This window comes from Kogia breviceps, chromosome 2 (genome assembly GCF_026419965.1).
Source record: "Kogia breviceps isolate mKogBre1 chromosome 2, mKogBre1 haplotype 1, whole genome shotgun sequence".
NCBI lineage: Eukaryota > Metazoa > Chordata > Mammalia > Artiodactyla > Physeteridae > Kogia > Kogia breviceps.
The window spans coordinates 92487040-92504944 of NC_081311.1; the positions used below are offsets into that span (position 1 = coordinate 92487040).

Sequence of the window (17905 nt, forward strand, 5' to 3'; positions counted from 1 at the left end):
GCATATCCCGGAGGCAGACTTGTGGCTCCCCGCCTCAGCCTGCATTCCTATTCCTGATGACAGCTCTGCACCTTGTGAGCCTCCTCCAGTGCACAGAGGGAAGTGACAGCCCAAGACGGCACAGCGTGTCAGAAGGCCCATCAACTACCAGATTCAGGAGAACATCCTTGATGTTGGACCTCACTAAATACAAAGTCCTTCTCACCATAGAGCTATGTTGTTGTAAGCAAAGTCTGGTATTTTTTGCATGAGTATTTTGAGGCAGGGGAAGGTTACACAGGTTGACACTGACACTGCCATTCAAGGAGAAGACTTAGGGATGGGGTTGGCTATGATGGGAACGTCTGACTAGGCAGAAGCTCATTACTACTACCCCCTAAGGTGTCACTGAAAATTCTGCTTAGGGGAAGGCCTTCCAAAGAGTCTGCAGGGGCATACAACGATCTTGTTGCATCCTGTTTTCATGTCCTCTGAGGCTACTGCTGGCATCAGAAGCATGGACGAATATGATGCTCATGAAAATAGACCAGGATTTAATCACTAAAACAATTAGCTTCCCCTTTGATCATGGCTTAGGATTACTCTCTTATTTTCTCCTGCCATTTTGCAAAAGTTCCCCTGTATCACTGGGGAGGGGTGAAGAAAAGTGTTCCCAGATAGTGTTGGATGGTGGGTCCCTGGCGGTATTCGCTGTAGGGGTGGGGAATATCCTACCTCAACATCATTCTGGCCTGCCTGTGCATGTCGGGACCAATGAAGGGGAGAGAAAGACCCCCTAGGCTGATTTCAGGACGTCAGGGCTTCTGCCCATGGAGCTGCTAATCCAGGATAGTGGAGCTAGGGAGCTTTCTGACAGTTCCTTTTCCTTAAAGTTGTATCTGGGTATTCAACCAGGGCCGGTTAGATCATTGTGGTGATAGCTCTAAAGCATCCTGGAAAATTCCTGATGAAATAAACATCTTGAAAAAAAAAAAAAAGATGTAGCTGATGCAGAGCTGGGAAGGGTCAAAAATATCGTGCCAAGTTAAGTAAAGAATTCCTCATGCAAAGCCCGTGATATTGCCTCTTTCCCTAAGGTGATGATCCAAGTGCATTAAAGAGACTCCTGAGTTAGGAGCCAGGAGAGTAGGAGGAGCTGCTGCCAGTGAATCGCGGTGGAAGCAGTGACTTTCCTCTCGCAGGAAGGTCATCAGTTGTCTCCATGTGTCCCCTCTGCCTCCTCAACCTGTTCCCAGTGGGTGTGGTCAAAACACCCAAACCAACTTTTGCCTTCATCTTTGCTCATGTCTGTTCGGCCACTTTGTAGACTATAAACATTATAAAAGACAGACAATTTGCTTACAAAGTACGATATTTCACTAAAAAAAAAAAAAAAAAAAAAAAAAAGTGTGCTTTTCTGTTCTCCCTCAGAGTACCTTAGTGGAAAGTAACACAAAAGTTACTCAAAAACAGCAAAAAAGAGTTAAATATGAAAACCTTCTATGAAGGCTTCAAACAACTGTCAACTCAAAAGGAAATGTGTCTCTCCCTGTCAAACAGAGATGTATGGAGAATGTCACAAAGGAAGCCTGAATAACAAACCTATTTTGACAAAGAGTTTGTGTAGGTGTGTGTTTGTGATTTTTTTTTTTTTTTTTCCCTTTAGGAGGTTCAACTATTTGGAATTTGTGAAAGCAGGGATGAAAGCTAAGGACAAGCAAAATCTGCAAACTAGATGGCTTAACAAGTAAGTGTGGGTGAGGAGATGGGGGTAGGGTAAGAAAGACCCAAGAACAGTATATCGAAGTAATTCAATCAGACTCTGTGTTTTTTAAAGAAAACACTATCAAACTACATGAGAGACATGAAATAGCACTCAGTTATCTTCCAACTATTCTGAAAGTTTTGAGTTTGCCGACACCATCTTCCTTTAACCACCTTTGCACCTGCAGGAATAGGGAAGACTCTTTATTCATTTGGTCTCCTTGGGACCTCTAGGACAATGGGGGACTAATTATGTCCAAGCCTTGAGGTTAAGGAAAAATGAGTAGCAGAACTATATACTGTGTCTCAAATTCCCTTTGGCAGGCTTTTCCCAATTCCCAATGCTGTTTTGATGGATTGTAGTTAAGGGGGAATCCAAAGGACCCAGGGTGTTGGTGGACAAGCTGTCAAGACTTTTATAAGAAAGAATTCACCAGCCTGATTCCTAAACCCTGAATGTCTTGGAGCTTCCCAGTGTAGCTCCTGTAACTGAATGAGATTCCTGCAGAGAAGAGAAATGTGTGATTTTCAGGATTGGAAAAATTCCCCCAGAGCAGAGCCATGAGACCTCACTTAGATGCATGACACTTTGAGTCAATGAATTACTCAAAGATACCCTTCATCCATTCTCAGAGATCTTCCTAAATTGAGTCAAAATGGTTCATCAGGACACAGTAGGGTTTTAGGGGGAGCTGGGGTATGACAAAGACCCCTTAAGGAACGTCTAGAAGAACAAGGGCATGCAATAGGTCACCGATACACAGCAAAAAAGAACTGAAAAAAAAAGGAAGAGGGGACAAGTGGAGATTGCTGTTTCCTACCTCAAATAGGGTCCCCGAGTTGTCACTTAGGTCTGACCCATGAAAGGAGGACTTTCAGAACTCCCCACCCAGAATTAAAACAAGAATGGAGAGAATGTACCCTCCCCCAAAGTTCTCTAGAGACAGGTATCATTTACTCTTACCCCTAAAGAGTCAACCCATCTCCCTCCACAGAAACACACCAGTGTAGATTGACATTTGCTTCGAGGAAGAGAAACAAAGCAGCTTACTGAAGGTGGAAGTAAAAAACAAGAAAAAAAAAATATATATATATTTTTTCCAGAAAGTATGTTTCTTTCCATCTCTAGCAAAGGTGTTACAAGAATGATAGTGCAGAACTTTAGCCCTATATTCTACAACATTTTATGCATACCCCTATTACAACAATACATGCCTCCTCTGCTAGACTTTGGGCTTCCCAAGGGCAAGAACAAGCGTAATGTGTATGAATACACCCAATATCTAGCACAACCCTTGGAGTATAGGGCATTCAATAAAGACTTCATGAATGAATAAAGTACAGAACAATTTTTTTCGTTTGTTCTGATCCTACTCCTGTGACTGACCCTGTGGTGGGCACCAGTCTGACAAAAGGTGGAAGTCAGGTGGGTACCATCTCTGTTATTACTAAAGGGGATAAAAACTGTTTTAAAAGAATCAGCCCTAGGATCCTTAAAATAAATATTACATTTGCAGTTCAGAGTACAGAAGGGCTAAGCTTTTCTTAAAAATATATCTAGAGAAGTGACAAATGTTTAATTCTGTAGACAAATTCTCCTAAAAACCACGGTGATCTAACCTATACACACACACACACAGATGCAGTGTTAAATATATATTTAAGGTAAGCAAATACACTGCTGCTTACATAAATAGATTTGTTTGGTGCGAATAGTATCAATGAAATAGCCCCCCTAGAATGTGAAATTGCACAGGTATTTTTGGTTTTCCTGTAAAGTGACCACATTCCATGAAATATGTTGGTAAACAGCAATTACCAAAGAGTGAGGGTTAAAATGTAGGATTATGGCGATCCAGTTGGCCAAAGTCAGGAAACCTGAAGCAGAAAACTGTGGTTAAGGAGGCATTAGAATGCTTTCAAGGACTGTTTTAGATTGTAATTGTTCAAGGATTGAAACACTCACAAAATTCAACAATTACACAAAACTCCATGGATCTTGGTACCACGGAGGAAAGACAGGCAGAGTTCGCACTTCTTTGTCATTGCAAATTGTGTTTTCCTTTGGAGAGAGCTTGCTTTCCATACACATGTGGTGAAAGTTAGTGTTCTCTGGGGTTATGAAATATTCCAACCCTGTAAAAATAATTCTGATTTAGCCCTGAGACTCTTCTTATAAGAGTGACGTGCTGATCGCACTGTCTTGGCATTCGTCATTAAGTCTGTGATACGCAGTATGTAGGGATGGATAGTCTACAGATGTGGGGAGGTTTGCTGGTAGATCCTGTAGTGCAGATGTGACAAGGATGGAGCTTCCCAAATTTTTCACCCTGCAGAACCCCCCACAAGCCTATAAAAGTGGATGAGAAAAGCAGATCCTCCAAGGTGGCCTCTGTTAGTACTCCATTTCTTCTATCAATACTGGGTCAGCAAAATATAGTCCCTACTTCTCAGAGATTGAATAATGAGCAGTTCCAGTTTTATTACTCACACCTTCCTTTTCCTTTCCATTTCGTTACTGGAGACGCTTTGGGCTAAACCCACTACACTTCATGGTGACTTTTATTTCAGGGGATGAAGGACTATGCCACCAAGCAAGAGGCTGATTTATAGAGCCTTTTTATGGAAAGAGAAAATTCAGGAGTGAACACTGGAAGTAGGAGAGAACAGGGCAGGAGGAAACAGTAAAGATCTTTCCTCTTATGAATGGATTATTCATCTTATTAAAGTTAGAAGGAAAAAAAAAAGTTACCCTTGTTAGAACCCCTTTAAAATAAATTTGCTAGCTAAAGGATATAATGGGAATGGTTAAGTAAGAATCCACAGAAAAGTTTAAAAAGAGAGGGTGTATTTGGAACACCTTCAACTTGAGAAATAACGATTACAAATGAAATCCTTACCCATGTGCTCTGACACTGAAAGAAAAGCCTGGAATAGACCTGAAATGGGGTGAAGCTGAGGAGTTCCTCCTTGTGAGACTTATCATGCAGGAAAGTGTTAAATAGTCAGAAGTGACAGACACACGGAGAACAAGATGGGATGCAAATCAAGTCTGTCTTGTAAAGAGAATCAGCAAGTAATTTCCACGTCTGTGGACCATTCTCTTCGCATTCCCAGCCTACTGGAGCATTTATATCTTTTCCCCCTTATCTTTTCCCTGAAGCTGGACCAGAGGCAAAGGGTGAGGAATATCACTACAGCAAAATCACCAGATTCATACCACCACCTCGTGCATGTGCCCAAGATAACTTCTTGAAGGAATGACTGCGTTTCATGGATGTTTTGGTATCAAAAGGGGCAAATACCCTGAAAAGTGTCACTGCCTCGTCTGGGAGTTTATGCCTGCAGAAAGAAGTGTGTCGGGGTGGGGGGGGGGCTTTATATACACAGGATGAAGCGGATCTGAAAATGCGATGTGCTGTAGGACTTAAGGGCTCCTCTCAAATTAAGCAGTGGGGTCTCCCTGGAGCTAGTCAGAATGCCTCACACATCAGTTCATCCTAACCTCCTAGAGAAATGGCTCAGCGGACAGACATGGATTATTATGTCTATTCTAAAATGTGAAACCTGTGTTTACTTTCTTCACCAGATCTTTAGTGAGGGGAGGGAAGGAAAGAATTCTGTTTGGTATTTCTCTGCTTTCATGTAGTTTTTTGTTTGTCTTGCTTTGTTTTTTGTTTTTGCTTTTCTTTAAAGCTGAGTTAAGATGGTTTAAGCTCTTTCATGGAACCAAGTGCTAATTTAGACTTTTATTTGAATTGCTTTTTGCTGCAGCAATTATATATATATATATATATATATATATATATATATATATATATATCAGTATAATAATCCCAGGAATAACCTAGCTAGCATTTCTCACAAAATTGGAAGAGGCATTTTTAAAATTATAGAACATCTACTTCCTAGCAGCTTTCTTTTTGCCTCCTAGTTTCAAGCGACTATTTTCCATGCTTCCCCTAGGTTTATGCTATTGTGTGCTGTTCTAAAGTGTCAGCCCCGGGAGAGAGTGGTAAGAAAGAACAAAGCAATAGCTCAGGACTATCAGGAATCCTATATTTGAAAATACTCAGGGGATGAGTCGGAGCGAACAAAGATGATGAGCTAGGGTAATGGGCTTCCTGTGGGGGGAAAATTAACACACAACAAACCTCTCTTGTTCCTTTTAAAGTGCCACTGACACAAACCAGGCCCTAGCATCTTCTTTTGGTACCCTGAGTTCCCTGGTCGGAGTGGACTTGAAATGGGGGAGGGTGTTGAGGATGACCGTTTCATGCCGAAGTCACAGAGCTCAGGTTCAAGGTAAGCCTGCAAGACTGAATGGTTGCAGAACCGAAGGCTGCATCTTAGAAAGTGGAAACAAGGACCTGAATATGGACATGTGCACACGTGTGTCTCTTCCTTGTCTAAAGTAATCAGTCTCTTGACCGATCCTTTTTACCATGATAAATTTGTCACAGAGGAAGGCAGTGGCCATAGCTGCCTGGTATTCTGAGCTGGTTCGAGGGGATAGATGCTGTGGTGAATGCAGGTATGTTCCAAAAATAAAAGGAAAACAGAGAAAGAGGATGACCAAAATGAAAGATAGGAGAAAGAGGAGAAGGAGAAACCAAAAATGAACAACAAAGGAAGAGTATGAGTGGGCCCTGCAGTTTTTCAGATGAAATATTCCTGCTTACACTCGCTCACTGTGTTTTGCAAATCAATGTCATTTCTAAAGGAACTGTCCAAATTTTCCGGATATTCCTTCTCCTTCATCTGGTTGGTACGATGTGACTGCTTATGCTGGTAAAGGAAGCGGCTCATGATACCGATGATCGAGAAGATGATGAATATCACCACTGCTATTACTCCTGTTGAGAAAGAGGGACGGGGCGGGGGAGAGATTATCACAGATCATCCGATCAAGAGAGAGAATTCAATGTAGACAAGAAAGGCACTTAGGAGAAAGAACCAAGCCAAACAACAAACAAACAAACAACAAACTGCCGCATGCCCAGAAATAAACACAGGCTGAGATGCATTCAGGCTTCAGTTACAAAACAACCTCCTCTTTCAGGCTAGGGAGTGCTCAAGCCAGTTTCAATAAGAGGAGGTTTTATTTAATGGACTAAGAAAGCCATCAAATAGATATGGAATCAGACTAGCAAAGGATCTCTTAGTAAATTCCTTTAAGACCTGCTTTAAAGAATGTGTCTGAATCATTTTTAATTAGCACATTTCTTTGTCACCTCGCAAATAAGTATCTTAGAACTACTTTAGCATCCTAGAAAATATGTAGACATCTCACTTCCCAATACGTGCTCTATGGATGTAAACTTGTTTATGGTATATTTTTGCTTTGCTAAAAACGTTTTATTAATAATGAAATGCTTACTAAATATTCAGGGCATTCTACCCTGCTGTGCACTCTGTAAGGCACAGGCTCGTTTGAAGATGGTACCCCTCCGTCCTTCAGAGTTAACTGCAATGGCAAACTTCTGCCCTGTTGTGTCAGATACTATCCTACTTTGATTGTATGTGATTTTACAGGACCTACTTGGCAAGCTGTCCTCACTGACCCTAAGGTCTTGTCCCTGCCTTTGCCAGGAAGGCTCTTGAGAAGGGAATAGCAAAGTCAGCAAAGTTTACCAGGCAGAGTAAAACCAGGTAAGTTAACAAACCTAGAAATGAACTGGATATAGTGAGTGATACCCAGGAATGGGCTGCAGCATTTAGAGATGAAATACACAACCAGTTTCTACTCTATTCCGGGTGGGAGGCTGTGAACCTCCAGGAATTTTTCTCAGGGGTTGGAATGAATTTCCTGCCTTAAACAGGCTCATAGAAGCCTGTACGTGGGTGGGAAAAAGTCAGTAGTCACAAAAGTCTTTTCTCCATTTGTCAAATGAGAAATTATAGGAAGGGAAACTGGCACCAAATGGTTTCCTATATTTCTTGTCGCCAAACAAAAATCAACTTGGACTCTTTACCCTGAAGTAGATATTCAGGTCAGACATTTGAAGAACTTCCTTAAGGAAAGGGTGTGTGTGTGTATGTGTGTGTGTCCTCACAACCTTTTGTAACAATGCACATCTGCATTCCCCTTGCCATTTGTCCTTCCAGCCTAAAACACTACTCACTTGTTCTATCGTTACCTGTTTACCCATCCCACCCCACCTTGCCCCCGCCAAGCTGTGAGTTCTTGTAGGGCAGCATCCGTGTCTTTTATCCCTGTATTCTTGTACTTAGCGCTGGTCCTGACCCATAGTGGGGGTTCTTTCCATAGCAGTTAAATAAATGGTTACTGTTGATTTTTAAGAGCAGAACTCCATCTGGTGTGAATTAGTCCATCTAGCCTGCCAGAAAGCAGAGATGGGGCCACCTGTGAGGACCATGGTTCTCAGATGGAAATAAATTCTGTGTCTCACAGGCATCTTACATTTAAACAAGTTTGGGAGTCATCCCGTGTTGCAAGGCCCAGATGGAAAAATCCAGCTCCTGGAGGCAACAGCCAAGCTGAGGCAGAATACAGAGAGCAGTGAGGCCAAGAGGCTGTGCGAAAATGGAAAAGCAATGGGGGCGGGAGGGAGAGTGGAGCTCACAGCAGAGTGGACAAGAGCTTCCTCTGTAACCATATGTGCTGCTAGATCGGAAACTCCAGTCCCGTGGGCTTCACCGTGCTCATTAGATCCACTCGGTGGAGAGAATCCAACAGCAGTACAGCTTTGCCCATCTGTCTGCCCCAACATGGCTTTTTCCCATATGTAGTTTTATTAGTTTGCTTTTGTGCTTTAGGAAAAATGACAAGTGGATGCGATCGACAGGATGCATGCTGCCTGTCTCGGAGTAAATTATCCAGCTGTTGACTACGCGCTCAGCGGCTTGGTGATTCAGGGAGGGATCCCTTCATGGAGCTGCCGGTGCCAGGCTTAGAGGGGCGGGTGCCTTTCATCACCCCAGCATGTGTGATCATTCATGAAAAACCTCACGGTCTTAGATCATGCAGGGTTCTGGGTGCTGGATACCCACACTGAGGAAGGATTCAGGTGAGTCCCTCCAGAGCACAGAACCACTGATGTCTTTTCTGCTTTCAGCCACAAAGAATGGTTTACCTCCGATGAGGGCCGAGTCACTTCGCACTGCGTTGGTGAGTGGTTCCCTCTCATCCGTCTTCCCAAAAAGATCTGAAAGGTGTAAAAGACACTCAAAGTCCTAGAAGGAGGTCTGCAATATGGCGTTGTGATGACACACCTGAGTATTAGACCAGGTGCTCTCAAGTAGCTGGCATTTTGGAAGGAAGCCAAACATACCCCCAAAAGCATTTGAAGTCTACTGCTTACACCCCGTAGTTTCATGACCCTGTTTGTTTCTATGTAAGTTGTAAGATAAGAGGTTAAAAGACATGATGGTGGTACTCTGCTCGTATCTGCCTTGGCCCACAGCTTACCTCTCAGCCTACCCTTGAAGTCCCTTTATTCTTTGCTGGACAGTTCCTATGCATGTCAACGACTTCTTCCCTCAAGCACACCTGCCTCTGCTTCAGAAGTTTCTTTAATTAGAAGAGATTTCTGACTTCATTGGCAGGAAAGGGCAAAAGTGCTGGTGAATTAGCACCCCCAAGAAACCCTCACATATTTTACTATATGTACATTAACATATACGGTATAAAAAAAACCAAAGAGCATCAAGTTTGAAGGCACATAGACCTGGTTTCGAATCCTAGCTCTGACACTTACTGGTCTGGTGATATTGAGCTACATACATTTTTACATAGCAATCTACAAATGTATTAAAGGGGGTTAATGATCCTATGGGTATGCATATAGTGCACACAAAATTGTCAGGACCTATAGCACCTATCATTAGTATTGCTGTATAATTTAATCCTCAGGAAATGACTACAACATGATTATAATTTTTTCCAATCTCACAGATAAGGAAATTATGTCAAAGCCATTAAGTAACCTGCCCAAAGTTCTGTATTCATTCATGGAAGATTCAGAATTCCAATCAAGGTTAGCCAAGTATCATATTCAGGTTCTTTCTAGGATACATACCTGACCATTGCCAAGAAAACACCAAGATTGGTGATGAGCAGGCAGCAGCAAAACTCTGTGCCCTTTCTTTGCTGTAATTCATAACTTATTTGGCAATTGATGACCACACCTGATTAAAATAAATCCTAAGAACACTCCAAGACACCTAGGATGGGGCTTCCCTGGTGGCGCAGTGGTTGAGAGTCCGCCTGCCGATGCAGGGGACATGGGTTCGTGCCCCGGTCCGGGAGGATCCCACATGCCGCGGAGCGGCTGGGCCCGTGAGCCATGGCTGCCGAGCCTGCGCGTCCGGAGCCTGTGCTCCGCAACGGGAGAGGCCACGACAGTGAGAGGCCCGCGTACCACCAAAAAAAAAAAAAAAAAAAAAAAAACGGATACAAGACACCTAGGATGACAGTGACTAAGAAAAGGTATTTCAGGAAGCGGCAAAATAAGAGAAGGTATATGGATGGTAGTCCTGTGGGACTTTTGTTTTATCAAGGAAGGTCGCTTTTAATCACATGAATTGTATTATTGATAGATCAACAACCAGCCTGCCTTCCTGACCCCTAAACTCTTTAATCCTTAGAGCAGCAACCACTTAAACAGTAGTGAATATATATATATATACATTTTCAGATTGTTATTCAAAAATATATGTAACTCAATGTCACCAGACCAACAAGTGTCAGAGCAAGGATTTCAACCGAGATCAATGTGCCTTCAAGCTTGATGCTCTTTTTTTAAATAACATATATGTTAATGTACATACAGTTAAATATATACACATAAATCTATTTCTAACTACTCATCTTATTAAAATTAGGATTATCTAAACATATTAAATATCACTAAGAAATCAGTCATAATTCTTAACCACCTGTAATCATACAAGGTAAGGAATTGGGTAATATTAGCCTTTAGCCTGGAAGCTTCTTGAGGACATCAAAGTAGCACTGGTGCGAGAAGTTCCCTTGAGTATTTTCTTGCACACCTGATGAAGAATGCACCGTGGTCACTGCATTCACATCCAGATCCATCATGGAGCCACAGCTGGATTCTGTCAGAATCCCTTGGATGGTCACAGGTGCGGTGGTGGCATGGCGCAGGGCTGCCTTCAGTGGTGCGATATGGTTGTATTTGACTGAAGCCAGACAGCCAACAAAACCCAGGGTGTTTGCTTTAGCAACCTCAGAATCCAATCCAAGATTCTCTGCAACATGAAGGACAATCAGTTTTCTTAAACTATGCTCCATATCAACTTTAAGTAATATCTGAAATTACAGAAATTACCTCGTTATTTTTTGAATAAAGGAAACTGGCCCCCATCTCTCTTTATCCCCTCTTTCTAATCTCTACTCCCACTACCAGTGTCAGTATATCAATCACATATCATAGAAAATTGCTAGGGCCATCTTGCTTTGAGATAATGTTTCAAACTTCTAAATTTTCATTCATGTATTTTATGAACTGTAACGAATACTTAGTAAATTTCTTCTACACTCTAGATGTTTTATAGAATTTAGATCATTATCTCCATCACCATTTATTTATGGATTCTGGTGATTAATTTAAGTATACTACAACGCTCATTACAACATTTCACTCAAAATGATAGCAAGAAAAAATGAAAAGAGGAAGACAGAGCGATTAGAATTCAAAGTGGTCCTCTCAGAAGTTTATCATGTTTGGTGTTTTAAGCAGCTTATATACACCGACCTTCTAGTCAAGATTTTCCCATGCTTACTTCTGTCCGTGGTACTGATCAGTGAGCGTGGACTTTCTATGACAGAAATCAATCTCTCAAAGTATCTTTGAGTCTTTATAAAAGATAATGAGGCAATCATTTATGATTCACGACAAGATCAAATGTCTCATTGTCTTCAAGATTTGTGGTTAGATTGTTCAGTAGCCCATTTCTTTATTTTAACAAGGATCATTTGGACAAATTGCTGTGATGCAATTACATAAAACTACAATACGGGATGAACCTCCCCCCCCCCTTTAAGGCATAACAGTTTCAGCAGACCTAGATTGTTCAGATAGATATTTTATTATGATAATCTGTTTATTTTCTGGAAGAGGACCAGGACTTTCCTCTCTATCAGGTAAATTATAATTTATTTCCATCATAAACGATCAAAGAGTGCCTCCAGGGATCACCAACAAAGCACTTTGTTGGCCACATTTAGGGAAGACATATAATGGACACGTGGATCAAAATGAGAACTTAACATCCTTTAACAGTGCTTTTTCTAGTTTTCTCCTCATTACTGTCTCCCTCTTCAACACCCATGTAAACCTTGCTCATTTATCATCCCTGTCTTCTTACAGGAAAAAAAAAGAAATCATGTATTAACTTTATGTGGCTATTGTAACAAATTAGCACAAACTTAAACAGCATAAAACAACACAAACGTTTTGTCTTACATCTCTGCAGAAGTCTGATACCTGTCTCACTGGGCTAAAATCGAGCTGCTGTCAATCTGCATTTTTTCTAGAGCCTCCAGGGAATAACCCATCTCTTTGTCTTTTCTAACTCCCCCAAACCACCCACATTCCTTGTCTTATGGCCCCCTTCCTGTATCTTCAAAGCCAGCAATGTTGCATTTCTGTGTATCTTTCTTCCAAAGTCACATTTAATACTAATTCTCTTCTTTCACTTTTAAGGACCCTCGTGATTGTACTGGGCTCAGCCAGATAATCAAGGATAGTCTCCCTATTTTAAGGACAGCTGATTAGCAACATTAATTCTTCTTTGCCAGTTAGCTTAACATATTCACAGGTTCTGAGGATTAGGATTTGGCTATTTTTGTGGGTCATTATTCTTCCTACCACTCCATTCTTCTTGAGATTCTGTGAGAACTTTCCAGTTAATGATAATCAAAATCTAATAGAGATGTGAATTGACACTCTTCAAGTGTGTAAGAACATGGGGCAGGGGTGGGGAGGAAACTGTGGTCTTCCAAATATTCCTGTAAATACCCTACAGTGGTGGTACATATTTGTTACATACTCATGAAAGCATCACGTATGCCTATTTCTCATTCTACGCTTACAAAGACTGAGATCATGAGCATAAGAGACTGCTCAAACACGGTTATGCAAAAGTCTTCCACACCAAAAAGTTTAATTAAGACTAAGTGCTATTTGTCAAGTGCCAACAGAACTCAATGTACCCTAGTATAATTCAGAATGCACATTAGCTACTGATTGGTAGTTTTCAAGGGATAGAGTTAGAGATCAGAAGTATTTACAGAAGGAAGACAAGAGAAGGGAAGCATAAACTTGTATGAAGATTTTGCCTTGTGGGATTTCAAAGCAGTGGAAAGTGACATGTCACTGCAGCTATGCCTTAAGGGTCTAAGTCAAAACTGCCAGATCTTATTCCTAGAATTCAGTTAAAAAGAAGCCTGTATTGGTGCCAAGGTCTTTGAAGGATATCGTTATTCTGACCACCATGAATCCAAGTTCCAGGTAAAAGAATCGGCACATGGATAAATCGGGGCAAATGCCAGAAAATGACCACCTCTCTTTAATGGAAGAAATGTTTTGGATCAAGTCTTATCTCTAGGAAAGTTAATTTATTCTAGATGTATAAAAAGCATGCAAACCTTGAGAGGGTTCTGAAAAGAAATGAAGAAAACAAGAGTCCTTGATAGCAGAAAATAATCTCAGTATGAGGCCTGGCTTGATTTCTCAGATTCTTACATATATGGAGAGGCAAAAAAAAAATGTTAAGATGGCTCCAGATTATATTTACTTCTTATAAATTTGTTACCTAATATGTGGTAAGAAACAGTTGTTTGCTACAAATGCATTTGTTCAATAGTCAACACCTATTGGGTATCTACTATATAATAATGCAATATTTTTAAAATTATTGAAATGTGATTGATGTACAGTATTATGTTAGTTTCAGGTGCACTATAGAGTGATTTGACATTTGTGTACATTATGAAATGATCACAATGATAAATCTAGTAACCATCTGTCCCCATACAAAGTTATTACAATATCATTGACCATATTTCTTATGCTGTATATTATATCACCATGGCTTATTTATTTTATAACTGGAGGTTTGCATCTCTCAAACCCATTCACCTATTTTATCCACCCTCCACCTGCCCCCCCCCACCCCTCTGAAAACCACCAGTTTTTTCTCTGTATGACTGTTTTCATTGTTTGGTTTGTTTGTTTAGTTTTTTAGAATCCACATAATAAGTGAGATCATATGGTATTTGTCTTTATATGACATTTCACTTAGCATAGTACCCTCTAGATTCATCCATGTAGCAAATTATGAATTTAACCATTCATCTATCCAAGGGCATGGGCACTTAGGTTGTTTCCATATCCTGGTTATTACAGATAATGCTTCAATGACATTGGAGTGTATAGATCTTTTCAAATTAGTGTTTCTGTTTTCTTTGGGTAAATACCCAGATATGAAAATGCTAGATCATATAATAGTTCCATTTTTAACTTTCTGAGGAATCTCCATACAGTTGTCCATAGTGGTTGAACCAACTTACAATCCCACAAAAAGTGCACCAGAATTCCCTTTTCTTCACATCCTCACCAACACTTGTTATTTGTTGTTCTTTTTGATAAAAGCCATTCTGACAAGTGTGAGATGGTATTTGACTGGGGTTTAGATTTGCATTTCCCTGACAATTCGTGATGTTGAGCACCTTTTCATGTTTCTGTTGGCCACCTGTATGTCTTCTTTGAAAAAAAAATTCTATTCAAGTCCTCTACTCATATTTTTAATATTTTGAAATTGTGTTCCATGTATATTTTGGATATTAATCCCATGTTGATATATCAATTGCAAATATCTTCTTCCATTAACTAAGCTGACTTTTCATTTTGTAGATAGTTTCCTTTGCTGTGCAAAATCTTTTTAGTTTGATGTAGTCCCGTTTAATTATTGTTTCACTCGCCTGAGACAGATCCAAAAAAATATTGCTAAGACTGATGTCAAAGAGTGTACCTCCTTTGTTTTCTTCTAGGAGTTTTATGGTTTCAGGTCTTCGTTGAAGTCTTTAATCCATTTTTAGTTTATTTCTGTATATGATATGAGAAATTAATCCAGTTTGATTCTTTTGCATATAGCTGTCTAGTTTTATCCAGCACTATTTACTGAAAAGATTTTTCCCGTTGTATATTCTTGCCTACTTTGATGTGGATTAATTGACCATGTAAGTGTGGGTTTATTTCTGGGTTTGCTATTCTGTTCCACTGATCTGTGTGTGTGTGTGTGTGTGTCTGTGTGTGTGTGTGTGTGTGTGTGTGCCAGCACCATAATGTTTTGATTTATTTTAGTTTTGTAGTATAGTTTGTAATTAAGGAGTGCGATACCTTCAGGTTTTTTTCTTCTTTCTCAAGACTGCTTTGGCTATTCAAGGTTAGTGTGTGTGTGTGTGTGTGTGGTGTGTGTGTGTCTGTGTGTGTTTCCATATAAATTTTAGAATTATTTGTTCTAGTTTTGTTAAAAATGCCACTGGAATTTTGATAGGGATTGAACTGAATCTGTAGATTGCTTTGGGTGGTATGGCTTTAATAATATTTATTTTTCTAATCCATGAATATAGTTCATATACAGAGGATTTTTTTGCATCTACATTCAGAAGTTACAAGTTTGGCTTGTAATTTTCTTTTTTCCTTTTCCTTTCTTTTCCTTCCTTCCTTCCTTCCTTTCTTCCTTCCTTTCTTTTCTTTCTTTTTTTCTTTCTTTTTTTCTGTGTGCAGGTCTTTTCTGGTTTTGATATCAGTGTGATACCTCATAGTATGAATCCAGATGCATTCCTTCTTCTTCAATTTTTTGGTATAATTTGAGAAGGACAGGTGTTAACTCTTCTTTAAACATTTGGTAGAATTCACCTTTGAAGCCATCTGGTCCTGGACTTTTGTTCATTGGGAGAATTTTTTTAATTATTTAAAAAATTTTTTAAATGATTCAATTTCATTACTGTTAATTGGTCTGTCCATATTTAATATTCTTGATTTCAGTCTTAGGAGGTTGTAGGTTTCTAGGAATTTATTCATTTCTTCTAGGTTGTTCATTTTACTGAACAACATGTTATGTTAGTTTTCTGCTAACATATAAGAGTCCCATCCAATCAGGAAGAACTACAAGGTTTTTCCTTATATAATATATACCATCTCCTTGAGAAACCACAAATATCTTACAAAGAAAATTTCTTATTTGAAATTGACATAGTTTCTACTTCCCAACACACTTTAAATATCACTTCTGATTCTCATTAGAGTCTATCTCCCTGGCCTCAAATACTGACATAGAAGCCGCATGGTGTGCTGATAGCATGGATTGGAGGTAGGCAGACCTAAGCTGATGAATTATGCCCTTGAACATATGACTTGTATTTTCTCATTTCTGAGATTTGTCCACTGTAAAATAGTGATAAATAGTACTGACAACATGAATTGTGGTGGAAATAAATATAAAAAGCATGATTCCTAGCTCAGTGCCCGTACATGCATTTATCATCATCATCATCATCATCATCATCATCATTATTCTTCCTACTACTCTTCCAAAGAGTTCCAAAAGCCTTTGCCTAGATTCAAGGGCCCTCAACATGCCCAAGTAATACTGCATTTATATGAGAAAACTAAGATGTAAATGCTTATGTGCTTGTTGTAAAGACTAAACTTCCACTTCATACTGACTCATAACTGAATATAGGTAGTACTAAAACTTTGAATGACTCAGTTGGTTAAGTTAGTATAGACTAACTTCTTTAAGCATCTGAAAACTTGACTATCTACATTAATTTGTAAACACTCATTTCATCAAAGCAAAGCTATGCCCCTCTGTTAAAACTAGTGGATTTTGTGATGCCAAGGAAAATAGCACAGAACCAATGTTAGCCCCAGAATGTGCAACATTTTACACAGTCACAATTGTTTGACACTGAAAGAGTGATAGGGCCAATCCAGGCAGGTTTTTTTTTTTTTTTTTTTCTGGATATTAAAAAAAGAAAAAGAAATGGTCAGCAATTTGCTAAGAACAGACATTGCTGTAATATGTAATATGACATGTGCTGTATGTCAAAAGCCACTGATGACATTTGAAACATGAAGTGTCAAAATACAAGCCATGCAGACCCACGCAACCTGGGCTTATGGAGAGTAAAATGTACCATCACAAAACATAAAGAACTTGATATTAATGGAAGATATAAGTGATATATACAAGTAAAGAGTATTTCCCTCAAGAGTACTTTGTGGCTTTCAGTAATAGAGAAACAGTCTGAAAATTTAACTATCGGGAATATTTATGTCTCTCAAATAAAGTTTTTAATCCTGAAAGAGGAATGTTAAACTGTATTTAAAAGAATACTTGGCATTTACTTAATGCTTTTATGCTTTTCATGGTATGCACATTTGTACAGCCTATGTAAATATTCATCCTTGTAAATAAGAAAGTGTGAGATAATTTTACCCAATTACCAGTTAAGAAAATTAAAACACAAGGTCAAGTAATTGTTTAAAGCAAATTACCCAGTCCGCGGCCAACCCAAGTCTGATACCTAAGTCTCTTGTATTCTGTCCTTCTTTTCTCTGTTATGCCATATTTAGTAGCTTTCTGTAGGTATTGACTGTTAATAAGGCAAAAAGAAACCTCACCTCCATAGCATGACTTAGAGCCCTTCACTAGCTAACTCCCACCCACCTAGCTAGCCCCATCTGTGCTACATAGAACCAAACTTCTCACTCTTCTCTTAGTAGGTGCACATGTTCTCTCTGCCTGGAAGGCCCTTCTGTTCCTTAACTACCTGGATAACATCCACTCCTTCTCTGTTAGACCTACATCTATTTATTGGTCACCTATGAGAATCACACTCTGTGTGAGACAGTGGACTTACAATTGTCAGCTAGCAGACATATTTAACAGACCAGCAGTGATTTCAGGCAATAAGTCTTAAGGGAGGAAGACATCACTGTGGCTCTGGTACCACAGAAGAGACCCCTGACACAATCTAGGACAGTGGGGATCAAATTTAGTATGCAAATTAATTTTCCAGGGAAATGTACGAAAATGCATATCTTTGAATCTCTACTCATTCAGTAGGTCTGGTGTGGAGGTATCCAAGAATTTGCATTTTTAA

The 17905-nt window shown here is 39.7% G+C and overlaps 1 protein-coding gene across 1 annotated transcript in view; it reads right to left on the reverse strand.

Moving 5' to 3' along the window:
- Positions 1-1737: 1737 nt before the first annotated feature.
- CNTNAP5 (contactin associated protein family member 5) overlaps positions 1738-17905 on the reverse strand; it is an 857380-nt gene continuing 841212 nt past the window's right edge. Inside the window, exons 22-25 of the mRNA XM_059053215.2 lie at positions 10759-10977; positions 8841-8912; positions 6426-6599; positions 1738-1925 (exon numbers count right to left, since the gene is read on the reverse strand). Of these exons, the coding sequence (XP_058909198.2) occupies positions 1831-1925; positions 6426-6599; positions 8841-8912; positions 10759-10977 (560 nt within the window). The 3' untranslated portion in view covers positions 1738-1830. The remainder of the gene's footprint in view (positions 1926-6425; positions 6600-8840; positions 8913-10758; positions 10978-17905) is intronic.